Here is a 14,164-nt window from a genome sequence, read left to right on the forward strand (position 1 = left end):
AGGTATCGTTGTTATTGTATATTTGTATACATCAAAATGAAAAATTAAGATTAAGTAAGAAAAAATTGATTGTGAATACGTATCAATATTTGTATAACAGTATGAAATGGTCGCAAATTGTAAGATAACTAGTTTTTTTTTGCCCGGGCGTTGCCCCGGGACACCTAATGATACTTTAAATTTGCAATTGCTTAAAGTCAAAACACATACATAACGATAAATGTGCGTTAAAAAGGTGTATAAAGGTGAAAAAAGATATACAACAAACAATGAAAAGTGGTTCAAATAATATTTAAAAGCTATCTTTCTTGTTATAGCGTAAACGCCGCTTTATGGTGTTATATTAATCACATGATATGTGATTACCCGGTTGTTGATTGCAGGTAACATATATTAGTTGTTTTCTTATTTAAAGCAACACTAAAGAATCCTTAAAAGTTAATATACTAAACATTATTACTTACTTTATCTCAATACTAAACTCATAAAAAGTAACACATATATAGCTAAATTTACATGTTAAAAAAAATATATATGTTAATTAGATGGTTAATATGACAATATATGTAATATTGGTCATAATATTAGTATTAAACTTTTGTTACAAAACTACTTATAAATGTAAATATAAAAGGTATCGTCTTATTAATTTAGACATGTTAAATTATTTACATTTAAAAAAAAATATTATGGAGCCATATGTAGTTGTGCCAGTGATTGACATACGAAGAAAGAGATATGGCCATAACCGTTTGATAGAGGAGAAGGTATAGGTGGAAAGTGCAAATGCAAACACGTGTAAAAAAAGGCAGTTAAATAAATTTTATACTTCTTCACATGTAAAATGTCAACTAACTAAGCCAACAGAAGATTGTTAGCAACCAACTAAGGTAATCTATACTCCTTATTAAAAAGAATAGACTCCATGTTGAAAGTTATAGGGGGGAAATGTCCTAATTGCCCTCCATTAAAACAATATCTCCTAAATACAATACAACCCCACTCTAAATGAAACAAAAACACCATTAGTCCCCCAACCTTTAAAATAACTATAATAACCATTATATTAATTAGATTTATATAATAGTCCACACTATTCGTCGTCACCACCATCAGTCGCCACCGCCGCCCGTCGCCATCGCATTGTGGACACCGCCGCCGCATTTACGCGGGTACCATGCTAGTTAAAAAGTAACTAAATGAGTACTGTAGCAGTTAAAAACTGAATTGTTATATATAGTAATGTTTGTTTTAAATAATGATTCCGAATTGTATCTTTTTTGTTTTTGATTGTAAGTAATATGATAGTTAATATGATAGTAGCAAGTTACTAGGAAAGAGTTACATAGTTACATAGCAAATCTCTTATATAAATAAAAAAAAGTTGTTTTCTATAAACTTTTTATCTATGTGACATGTCACTATTTTTTCTTAAACTATTTTAAAAAATATATGATGTCATAATAGATTTTCTTTTATTTTAAAAACTATTTTTTATATTAGGCAATATGTCATTTCTTTTTTTTTTTTTATATATATTATTTTTTAACCTGAATTATTTTTAATTAATATGAAAGATAATATCCTAACTCTTCAACTTTAATTTCATATCTACCATTGATTTATGGTAGTTACTTTTTAATTTTTCATCACCCTAATCAGTTTTATGTATTAATGTTAATCTTTACAAGTATGTTGTTATCTCTGTATCAAATTATAATGTATTGAACAAATTAAATACATATTTCTATATATTTTTTAGTTTTAAATTTTTAATTAAACGTCTCAGGTTAAACCCGGGTTGATTAGCTAGTATACAATAGAATAAGAATTAGAATTTGAAATTCAATCAAGCCAACTAATTTTGCAATGATTAATTTCTATGTATAATCCAATTGCGAGAGAATAGTTTAATGTTGTGGATTCCAGATTTTTTTTTTTCTTTTTTCTTTTTAACTGATATTTTATTAACTTCATCTCCCACAAACTAGCAAAAAGCACCGTAAAATTTTACAATATAAGGATTACATATCAATTATACAACAAATTTACACCAATCATCCCACAACAAGGAATGATTCTTCCCTCTATTTTTGTACCAAAGATACCCGAATGACATAATATCGTGAAATATCTTATCCAATCTTTTTGTTGGAGTTGTTAAAATAGACTTCATTATCGTTTTCCAAATGCATCATAAGGCTATTAGAGCATTAGTAATGGTAGTGTTATCACACCAAGGTGATAGTGCCACATCTCACTCCACAATAACTACACCACAACCACACAACTTCCATAACAATAACCTAAAAAAGCATAGCCCATAATATTAGAACAATCAATCAAAAACAAAAGAAAACAATAAAAAATTAATCACACCACCACCACCCAACTCTTCCCAAGGTGGACACACCCACCTTGAGACTTTCACATCATCTCTTGTAATGGACCACTCTGATGACACCGAGGTGGAAGCCTTCCATCTTGTCCACACCATGCACCATTACAAGGGTTCTTAAGATGGTACATCAAAGGAATCAATTGTTTTTTTTTAAAGACGTGAGTGATTTAAACAAGTAATGATACAATTCATATTCGAAAGATTTAGATCATTATGTTTTGATAAATTCCTTGAATTTGGAAGATGTGAAAGAATAAATGAAGAGGTGTTCAACAAATTTGATACCGTTGTCAAAGATAGGGCATCTAGAGGAGTCGATATCTACGTTTCAAACCACAAGGTTGAACCAGGTGGCTTACTTATCAAGACCAAAATTTCCATAAGTTATCTAAATATTGTTACTCATTCCATAAATAAAAAAAGTAACTTGATGGAAACCCCCCTAATTTCATGTACCATTTGGTACCCACTAATCTTCCGGCCAGGCTAGTGTCTAAGTTAATATCATTTCGTAGGTAATGTTGTATTATAATAATAAGTTAAATTTTGAAAGAAGAATGCATCTACATTTACTGATATAACTTTTAGCTCTCAATTTAAAAAACTTATGTTGTTATATTACAAATAAGTTTATTTCTAACTTTATCTTACATGTTACAAAATTATGTTACATCATTTTTCGAAAATTATCTTAAAGACCACTTACTTAAAAATATGAGAATTTATCAATTTATACGTGGTTAATTTTATTGATATGACGGATATCTGATAAATTTGTGTAAATAATTTTTGAAATCTTTGTTACCTTAATTTTCTAAATTATATTCTCTTTTGACGAGAAGGGTATCCGCGTAATGTAGCGGCGACGACGGTGGTGGGAACAGGTGATGACGGTAACGGTGCGGTTATTAATGTAAAACTAATTTATTTAAAAAGATAGTGTAGTTATTTTAAGGGTTAAGAAATGCATATTGTAGATAATTTCATTATAAGTATTTTATAGGTATATTAGGTGAAATATTTAAATTAATGAATAAAGAAGAAAAGTTATTTAGATAAATAAGATTAGAAAATATTTTAGAGGTAGTGGGGGTTGAAAATGTATTACAAGTTAAAGAGTATTTTGGATATTTTTAATTTTAAAATGGGAGAGGAGTAATTTGTTTCGCATCAAAGAAACAACTAAAGAAAACGTTTTTCTTTTCTTTTCTTCGTCTGTACGACCTAAAAAAACGTTTTAACCGCACGTGATCTCATCACACACCCACTCCCAAATCTCCTACCAGAAAAAACCATTCACCGAACACAAACTCACCGCCACACCCCGCCACCGCTCCACCACCGTAATCCGTAAATGGAAAAACCACCACCACCACAATCCCCACAACCACCGCCACAATCTTCCAACGATATTTCCCAAATGCCCCCTCAAAACCCATCCAAAATCCCAATCCGCCCCCAAAAAATCCGCAAACTTTCAACCGAATCCCCCACCATTGAAACCACCACCCAACAATCATCATCCACCATAGCAGAAGCCGATGCTTCTAAAGCCATAATCACCTCCACCCCAACCCCCACCACCACAAAACGCCGTCGTAACTCCACCAGATCAGACCTGCCCAAAATCATCAAACCCTTATCCGCTCCCGGCGAAATCACCGCCGCCATCCGCCACCTCCGATCCGCCGACCCACTTCTATGCAAGTTAATTGACACCCACCCACCACCCACTTTCGACACACACCAACCCCCTTTTTTAGCATTAGCAAAAAGTATTTTGTATCAGCAGTTGGCTTATAAGGCAGGTACATCTATATATACACGTTTTGTAAGTCTATGTGGGGGAGAAAATGAGGTACTCCCTGAAACTGTGCTGTCTTTGAGTCAACAACAGTTGAAACAAATCGGGGTTTCGGGTCGAAAAGCGAGTTACTTGTATGATTTAGCTAATAAGTATAGTAATGGGATATTGTCGGATGAAACGGTTGTGAAAATGGACGATAGGTCGTTGTTTACGATGTTGTCGATGGTTAAAGGGATAGGGTCTTGGTCTGTTCATATGTTTATGATATTTTCGTTGCATAGACCCGATGTTTTGCCTGTTAGTGATTTGGGTGTTAGGAAAGGTGTCCAATTGTTGTATATGTTGGATGATTTGCCTAAGCCGTCGCAAATGGAACAGCTTTGTGAGAAATGGAGACCGTATAAGTCGGTTGGGGCTTGGTATATGTGGCGGTTTGTTGAAGGGAAGGGTTCCGCGGCTGGTGGGGGGCCTGCGGTTGGGTTGGTGAGCGATGGTACGACCGATCAGCAGAATCAGCAGTTAGAGCAGTCTGAACAGCAACAGCAACAGCAACTTCAGTTGCAGCTTTTGGAACCTATCAATAGCATTGGAAATCTCGGGTAGCCTCTTGGATGCCTTACTTTACTAATTGTTGGTTATATATGTGAATAGATTGATTGTTGGTTGTGTTTAGATGCTTCTGCAAATTATGTTTCATGTGTTCAATTCTAAACTAGTTAATTAGATATGAGATTTTGCACGCACACCATCTTACAAGTAAATAGTTATCTGGTTTGTCATGAATTTGATGTACATACTTTTGTAGAAAGATAACATATTATATAGTAGTTTGTAGGCAGTTTCCTTTCAGCAGATCTTTGCTATGTTTGGGACACACGATTATATATGCTTAAATGTTTTACCGTGTTCGTGAATAAAAAGAAAGTGAAGATTGATGTCTAATAACCCATTCTGAGGATTTGATGTTTCTGTCACATGATCAATAATAGATTACCTAAGCTATGTATGACTTGCTTGCATAAATGATGGTTGGTCCCACGAGGGACAGGTAGGTTGTTGATAGTCTCAGATGTCATGGCTTGTTGGAAAAAGGTTGATTCTTATAAATGATGGAAACTATACGAATAAAAGTTGAAAAGATTGAGACTTTAGAGAAAAAGGTTCGAACTTTAGGCTGGAAAAGTGAAAATTGTAGGAACTTGATTTGAAAGTTGGAAAGTGATGATGCGAGATCTGAAATTTTCTGAAAAAAGGTTTGAACTTTAAGATGATTGTAAAATAACTTTTTGGAATAAGCGTGATATTTTCCCGCTTTCTGATCAAGTATCGTTTTAATTGACTAATCCCTGCAAACAAACTACATCATTTATACAAGATCCACTCTAATAGATGGTCTCGACACAGCTGATTAGCCCACTTCTGCTATAGTGATAAGATATCATACATATGTTGGGTAGAGTAGTTTGGATATATTTCGTATCAGTAGATTGTAGTTATACATGAGACACATAATTGATAGGCAAGTCTGAGTTTATAATGCAGATGTATTCGAGGCTCTGATACTTTTTTTGTCACATTATATAACTTATTAACTAAGCTACTTGAGACTAGCTAGGGTAAGTGATAATCTTTCCCTTGAGGGCAGGCTAACTAGGGTAAGTGATGTCACGGCTTCTTGGGTGTAAAAGGTTGATTGCTTAAAATGATTGTACCTATAAAGCTTAATTGAGAAAGTAGTGAGAAAAGGCTCGAAGTTTAGGTTGAAGAAGGTTTGAGCTTGAGGGTGGAATGCTAGAAAGTTTGGAACTTGATTGGAAATTTGGGAATTTATGATGCAAGATTCGAGTTTCATGTAAAAGGTGTGAAGTTGATGATGACTTAAGTAAAAGAAATAATAAGCAAGAAAACAAGTTTTTGGATACATGTGATTTGTTTTTTTAAGGGGTTTTCATGTTATAATATAGTTTAATTAGCATTCCTTTGAAATTTTGAGTGTTTAAATTTGTTTGTCTGTCTTTAAATTATCGTCTAAACTGCTTATGTTGAGGGTGCATGGAAACTCTTATTATCAGACTGACACATAGGTCAATAATGTCATAGTTCTATGTGATGATGCCCAATAAGGAGATGTAGAAATCTAGTGTCTTAGCCTCTTAGAGCAAAAAGCACGAGCGCTCGTTTTACCTTGAAGTCATTTAGGATGGTGCTCTTTTCCTCTAACCTCCAGGTGTAGTTCAATTAAAAAAGTTTGTTTTACTAGTGTTGCTTTACATGAATCCTTGAAGGTAAAAATAGAGAGGAGTTTCTAACTGTTCGCCAATTCGTACAGATACTGATCATTAGTTGAGAGGACACGAGGAATGCCACAGTGCTTCATATATGTGGCTAACTGAGCCAGTTGGTCGGTAATCGGTTAGTAATGTAGGTGTGGGATCAGGATGGGTTCGCCTGTCAAATTATTCATTCTTTTCTCTTCAAGAAAATATAAAAGTTCTGTTAGCTGTCTGGTATCTACCCTATGGTTTAGGTACATATGATGTTCATCCATGGCATATTCGTAGTTAACATATAAGACTTTTTACTACAAAACGACTTTAACTGAATTGAGTTAATACATTTTGGCTTGCATACGAAGCACTAGTACACACATCTAAACATCTTAGGAGGCTATAATCATAACCTTTAGTCTTTAGATTATTTGGTAATGCAAAAGGCACAAAGATAATGCTACGGTGCTACCTTTTCTAAAAGTAATGAATGCATAAACGTTGTCATAGATCTCTATACTACTGCTCAAGTTCAAGCTTATATGTCAATTATACCTCCAATGGAGGGGGGGCATTTTGAAAGCATCCTGGGTTCAATCCCCACCCAAGTGAAGGAAAAACCTGATTTTACTAAAAAGATTTTTGGTGAATGTGGATGAGTTGGTTGGGTCACCATCTGAGCAAGCCGCTAGGGGAGATTAATTTACCGCTCACGAGGAACCTGATATACAAGAAAGAGCGTCACTTTTTTGCTCAGGGACAAATGGACAATAGGTTTGGGGCAAATAGTGTATTAGCCTTTTTTCTACAACGTAAAGACAATGTTAAGACGTTTGATCCTCCGAATATGCTCATACTAGTTTAATAGGAGGGTTTCCTAGAATCCACATGGTAGTTTAGATTGAATTATTTAAAGCCTTAAATAATTCACAAATTTAGGTTTTAAGCTCTTGTTGGGGTGCTTGAGAACGCTATCATGAATAACATTAATTGTTTAGAGCCTTCACATATATATGATATATCCTTATTTAGGTTGATCAAAGTTGACATCATAATAGCAATACAGGTTTAAGCGGTTGGTGCGTTTATTTGAAAAGTCTTAATATATTTTTACCAGATTGTATCATGATATTATTGCAGTTGTATAATGGTTGTCTTCATAAATATTCTATTGTTGCTAAAAATGAACATTAGTATTGGTGTTTATAATTTATGTAAAATAAGTTGTTTAACAAAATAGTAAACATTGTTGTGAAGTTATATAAGCTGGTGGCTTCTTTTTTACAGGGCATGCATTTGGGGTCAATGACATGGGCACAGAGTCAACTGATTAAAGTGGCATAATATCTAGGGAGTTATAGGAAACTTGCGAAGATGATTGGTAGAATGCAGACCCGCATTGTCAAATTGATTAACGGACTGCATTTTGGTATTGTAAATGTATTTGTCACATACAATAATGAGCTGCTTTTTATGTATCTGATCTTTTTAAGTTTTTTATTTCCCCTTCATTCACCAGATGTACAATTGAAGGATTATTTGGAGGTATATAAGCTCCATTATCCTACCATTTTCTTTTGGTTTTTAAGAGTGCTTGCTTGCCTATGACTGAACTCTTTAAATTGGTAATGTACTTGCATTTTAGCCAGCTTATTCTTGAACAAATAAAATGCTATTGAAATAAGTTCTTCGTAAAACCTGGATTATATGCTGGATTTGGTAATGTGCAGGCTACAGGCAAGTGTAGGCTCCGATATATGCAGGCTGAAAGGCCCGGTTTCTGAAAACCCAGGCCTTGGCTAGTGACACAGTTATGCCATCATCTACCCTAAACACTAAAGAAATTTTAAAAATATAAAGTTATAAGCCGGCCTCTTCTACTTGCGAACAAAAATCAATGTGCAATGTGCAAGCTAGTCTAACCATAAACCGGGTTTGAGAAACTTGGTTATACCTCTTCTACAAACCCTTTTATCGACTTGTGAGTTCTTAAATACCTTTGTCAAAGATATACTACCTTATTTTTTTAAAAGGCAGTTTGTAAAAAATACAACTTATTTCAAAAATCCACAACCAAGGGCATCATATTAGCGTTATATCATGTAATCGCCGAGTGATGACAGACAACCCTTTCTAAGATATTTTACAATGTATGGAAACACCGTATAACAGAATTGTATAGAGAATTAGAGACATTGAATGACTAGGGAAGGTAAGCTGTTCTAAAGATGATTTAAGATCCCTCAGGCCCAAAAAGCATGGCCGACATTTACATTTACAAATTGACTTCAAATCAAATGTCAAGATCTTCTGTTCTAGATCGAGTAGAAAGCAATAGTGTCACCAAAGGCTTTAAAAGTGCTACACAATAACCACTCTGTCGGTTTGTCTATGTGGTTGGTAAGAGTGTGACACTTATGAGTGGTTAATATGGAATACATATAATTGCCGCTAAGTCGCTAAGATTATTACCATCCGTATATGGGATTCAAGCAGTACTTGTTCTAGCCTTAGTTCATAATTGTTTAAATTTGCAAGCTAGTATCATTATTTGTAAACTGTTAATCAATTTATCTCACAATTTGAGTGGCCTTCCTTTTCTTTTTTGTCGTGCTATATTGCCTTTCTTAGAAAAAACTAGCATGGTACCCGTGTAATACGACAGCGATGACGAAGATGACGGTCTAATGATGTCGGTGACGATATTATAGGTGGTGTTAGCAGTGTTAAGTGGTGTAAAGGTGATAGTAGAATAGTTTAGAAGATAAGAGCTTAAATCGTTAATTATTAAAATAAAGGTTTAGAATGTAAATTAACTCATTAAGAACAAATTTATTAGTTTATAAAAACTCTTTCCATAGTGGGTATTTATTAAGCGCAATTTAGTAATTTTGTATGTAACTATCATGTAACACTTTCTAAAATTGGAGGGTGTGATAATTTTTATAAAGGAGTACGAGCATGTTACCCGCGCAATGCGACGGCAGTGGTGGGGAAGGGGGTCTAGTGCTGTCGGTGAGTATATTGGGTGTTTATTAAGAGTAATTTAGTAATTCGTATGTAACTTGTGTAACTATTTCTAAAAATGGGGGGTGTGATAATATTTATAAAAGAGTATAGATACATAGAGTTAAACGAACATAGTACCCGCGCAATGCGACGGCGGTGGTAGGGAAGGTGACCTAGTGGTGTCGGTGATGGTACTATTGGTGGTGGTGCTGGTGGTGTCAAGTGGTGTAGGTTGATGTAATTGTGATAATGAAATTTTTTTAGAAAATAAGGGCTTAAAATGTTAATTATTTAAATAAAGGTTTAGAGTGTAAATTAATTCATTAAGGGCAAATTTGATATTTTATACAAACTCTTTCCATAGTGGCCTAGTGGATGTTTATTAAGGGTAATTTAGTAATTTTGTAGTAACTATTGTGTAACTATTTCTAAAAATTAGGGGTTGATAATTTTTATAAAAGAGTATAGATAGATAAAGTTAAACGAGCATGGTACCCGCGCAATGCGACGGTAGTGGTAGGGAAGGCGTTCTAGTGGTGTCGGTGATGGTACCATTGGTAATGGTGGCGGTGTCAAGTAGTGTAGGTTGATGTAATTGTGATAATGAAAATTTTTTAGAAGATAAGGGCTTAAAATGTTAATTATTAAAATAAAGGTTTAGAATGTAAATTAATTCATTAAGGGCAAATTTGGTATTTTATAGAAACTCTTTCCATAGTGAGTGTTTACTAAGGGTAATTTAGTAATTTCGTATATAATTATTATGTAACTTTTTCTAAAAATAGGTGGTCTGATAATTTTTATAAAGGAGTATAGATTACAATAAAACGAAGTGAAGTGAAAGATGATTTATTATCAAGATGGCTTAATGATCATAATTTTTTTTGATATCTTCACAATACGTTCAAGATTTGAATCTCAGTGTAAATATGCTAGAGGATAACGAGAAAGAAAAAAATAAATTTAGATGGGTGACAGGAATGCCTTGCTCAAATCTAAGGGTGTAAACAAGCCGAGCCGAGCCCGGTCTTAGCAGTGTTCGAGCTCGTTCGAACCTTAGTGTTTAAACTCGAGTTCGGCTCGTGATGTATTACGAAAGTTCGAGCTCCAACTATATATATATACTTTACTATACTAATTTTTTTAACAACAATGGTGATTGGATTCATTGGGATGCCTATATATAATATTAACTTAAAACATGCTTAAATATTTGAACATTTGAGATATGAATTATTACTTTTCTTTTGTTTCATGACTCTTATTTCCGCTTATCTCCATATTATGCTTTTTATCATTATTTTAAGCTAATTTTTAAACAAGTCAATGCAATGTACAGAATCATTTTTTAATTTCCAGAAAGATTATAACAAAGTTTTATATATTTTAGGGGAGTTGTGTTTTAAACACACAGTTAAATAGATTGGGTAAATGATGAGTCTTTCATATTTCAATTCAATCCATTGTTTCCAGAGTCGTCCCTAAAGATTTATAGGTGTTGGATGAGGGTCAAAAAAGGACCCATAGGCTAAGCGTAACAAATTATATTTATATATATTTTTTGAACAACGAGTTTATTTTATATAAGCTAATCTTTAAAAACGACGATAAATGTTATATCAATAAACATAGCAAAAGTCATTGTTCAATAAACTAAAAAAAATGCAAAATTATAAAATAATAGTTTGCAATTAATAGTTATCTACATAAAATAAAAACAAAGAGAAAAATATTAAATTAAAAGTTATGTGGAGACAAGGACAATTTGTGATCAATTTGACAGAATAAGAGCACCGTTTGACTTCGATTATTATGACTGCTTAGACTTTTTTCTTTCTTTTTATAAGACAGTAAAATTTTTAATTATATATATATAACATTAAAAAAAACTGGGCTCCCTAATTCCATAAAGAAACGGGTCTCAGTCTGTCGCCCACTTTGTCCACCCTATAAACCGGCCCCGATTGTTTCTATATATTATTGTTTCTAGATAGAAAATTTAATTTTTCATAACTTTTATGGGTGATGAATCCTTTTTTTTTGTAATTGTACTATTCTTTTTAATGTCTAGTCGCGTTTAAAAAAAAAAAAAAAAAAAAAAGAAGATAAATGCGACCTAATGTAATATAAGTTTTGGGCTCGCCCAAAGACATTCACTTACGAAAGTTTTAAACTAAAACCTCTTCTGAAAGAAAGAAAATAATTAACCACTCGGATAACCTGGTGATAGCTGGAGTTGGGCTTTAAATGTGAAAAAATTATTTATTTGATCGAAATGCAGGAATAATTGGAAACGGCAATAATACGCATTTAAACAGGGTTTTGTTTTGATGATCAAAAGTGCGATCGAATGATACCCACTCACGTTTTAAGCCTTTAACCCATGCTTCTATTCTCACGTACGCATGCGTGCTCATGTTGATGTGACCTCTACATGATATTTTGTTATTATTATAGACGACAAAATTAATGGTTTTACAGTTATATCAAAAATGAGATACTTTAAACAATGGATAATTACTAGAAGTTGCCTTCGAAACAAGGAAGAATAGTCCAAAAAAGAAATATCAATGGGAGTAAAGGATTAAAAAACGGAGTACTCGTATCAGAGTTTATAATATGTTTAGTAGTTAGTTAGATTAATCATGTGGAAATTGTTGAACACAATCTTGGAGCTATTTCCACTACTATCTAATTATCTATTATTATTATTATAGTAAATGTGTATCCTTAAACATTCACTTTTATTAGATTAAATAATTGTACCAATCTTAATTAGTTAAAATTTATTTATTTATTTATAATCGTATCAATTTAATTATTGTAGCCTTTTGTAAGGCCATTAAAAAAATAGACAAGGACACTTTATTTGATTGGGAAATTCATTAGGCTATCTCCCACATAGCTTTATGTCTAAACAAAGCGCCATAAAAAGGACCAGTCAAGATTCACTCCACAAATCATATTAACCATCCGTTCTTCAATTACTCGTATAACCTTTTCTTCTTTGCTTTTCGGAGTGTATCGAAAAGCATACGTTACAATTGCGTAATATTTTTGTAAATCATAAATTGTAAAAAGGAAAATTGTCATTTTTCTCGGATTTTGAGTCTAATAACTCAATGGTGTATGAGGGATGTTAAGATATAGACATATCTAGGTAGATGCTTCCAGGTTCTATCAAAATGGTAAAAAAAATAACCTCCGGTCTTTGTATGGGATGAGGATCGAACCTCTATCATCTGTCTCTAGAGGACATGGTGTTTACCACTGATTCAAACCACGCTGCATGAAAATCATAAATCGTGTTAAGTTATGGAAAAATTTCAAAATCTCCATTGTTACTTTTCGGTTTTTCATAAAAGTAATATAAATATTATTATTAAAAGTCTCTGAAAACTTTGGAATTACTGAAATGACGAAGTTTTCTCCTCTAGTCAGAAGCATTCGGGATTATTATTTGACTTTATTGTGTCCCAATCGTTTTTGTGGGCTACGAGTCGGTGTAAGAAGCTTACTATCTCTCGGGATGAGTGGTTTATGTCTTTATGAACCCTCTTTTTTTTGTGTAACTTGTGTGTTTGTCGTTGGGACTAATTTGGGATCACATAGTTTCGTCTTGCTCTCCTAAATACTTTAATTATATCTGTAATTTTTGTTTGATGTTTAGCAATTTGCGACACTTTTATTTATAATATTTTCCGTTTTAAAAAAAAAAAATCTTTGAAAACTTTGAAAATGCCTTTAGTTTTTGAAATTTAAAAATTATTGAGGGATTTCTGAAATGAAATATACTTAAAAAACTGTATAATTGAGTTTTCCAAACTAAAGTTTTAATTTAGAAATCCGAGTTTTTGATTTTCAATGAACTAGCTAATTAGCCCGGGTTCAACCCGATCTACATTATTAAAAAGTTAAAACCAAAAAATATATACAGCTATGTATATAATTTAGGAGAGTTGTGTATGTCATTAACCCTATTTGCTTCTTTGGCTTGATGGGAGGGGGATTTAGGGGAATTATTACACATACCGCTCGTAATTGTTGAAACCATGCTTGGTTGTATGTACATAGACATGTTTATTACATTTGTAGGTTGATGTTTAATATGTTTAAATGCCTCTTTTACTATATATTGTCCATTTTAAGCTAAAGTGCGTTATGTGGTGACTGTTATTCTTCTCTAATTATAACGTAGTCAGATAATACTCGACCAACATGTATGGTTACTAAACTTTTTACACTCTCTATCTTTTTCCTCTTTTTGGTCGGAGATGTTTTTGAAAGTAGTCTATCTATTGTCGTATAGGGTTAAGGTTGTCTACATTCTAACTCTTCCAAACACGGCTTTTGCCGGATTAGGTACCGTTGTTGTTAGTATTTAATTTGTTGTCAACACATTATAATTTTTGATATGGAGATAGCAACATATTTATAAAGATAAACATTAATATATAAACACGACTAGGTTATAAAAAAAGTAAAACTAACTACCATAAATCAGTGGTAGATATAGAATTAAAAATCAAAAGAGCTATAATACAATCGATCATTTTTCATATTAATTTTTAAAAAATATAAGGTTACAAAAAAAATGTAGAAAAATAAATAACATAGGGCCTAATACAAAAAAAAAGGTTTTAAGGTTACAATATAATATGTAAAAAAATAAATAACATA

General features: G+C 32.8%; 1 protein-coding gene across 1 annotated transcript; it reads left to right on the top strand.

Annotated features, from left to right (window-relative positions):
* Positions 1-3,600: 3,600 nt before the first annotated feature.
* Positions 3,601-8,063, top strand: LOC122589936 (DNA-3-methyladenine glycosylase 1-like). Its single transcript, XM_043762267.1, has 2 exons — positions 3,601-4,807; positions 7,763-8,063. Exons 1-2 carry the CDS (start codon positions 3,756-3,758, stop codon positions 7,782-7,784), a joined length of 1,074 nt encoding a protein of 357 aa, XP_043618202.1. The 5' UTR covers positions 3,601-3,755; the 3' UTR covers positions 7,785-8,063.
* Positions 8,064-14,164: the final 6,101 nt, after the last annotated feature.

Source organism: Erigeron canadensis, chromosome 2 (genome assembly GCF_010389155.1).
Source record: "Erigeron canadensis isolate Cc75 chromosome 2, C_canadensis_v1, whole genome shotgun sequence".
Taxonomy (NCBI): Eukaryota; Viridiplantae; Streptophyta; class Magnoliopsida; order Asterales; family Asteraceae; genus Erigeron; species Erigeron canadensis.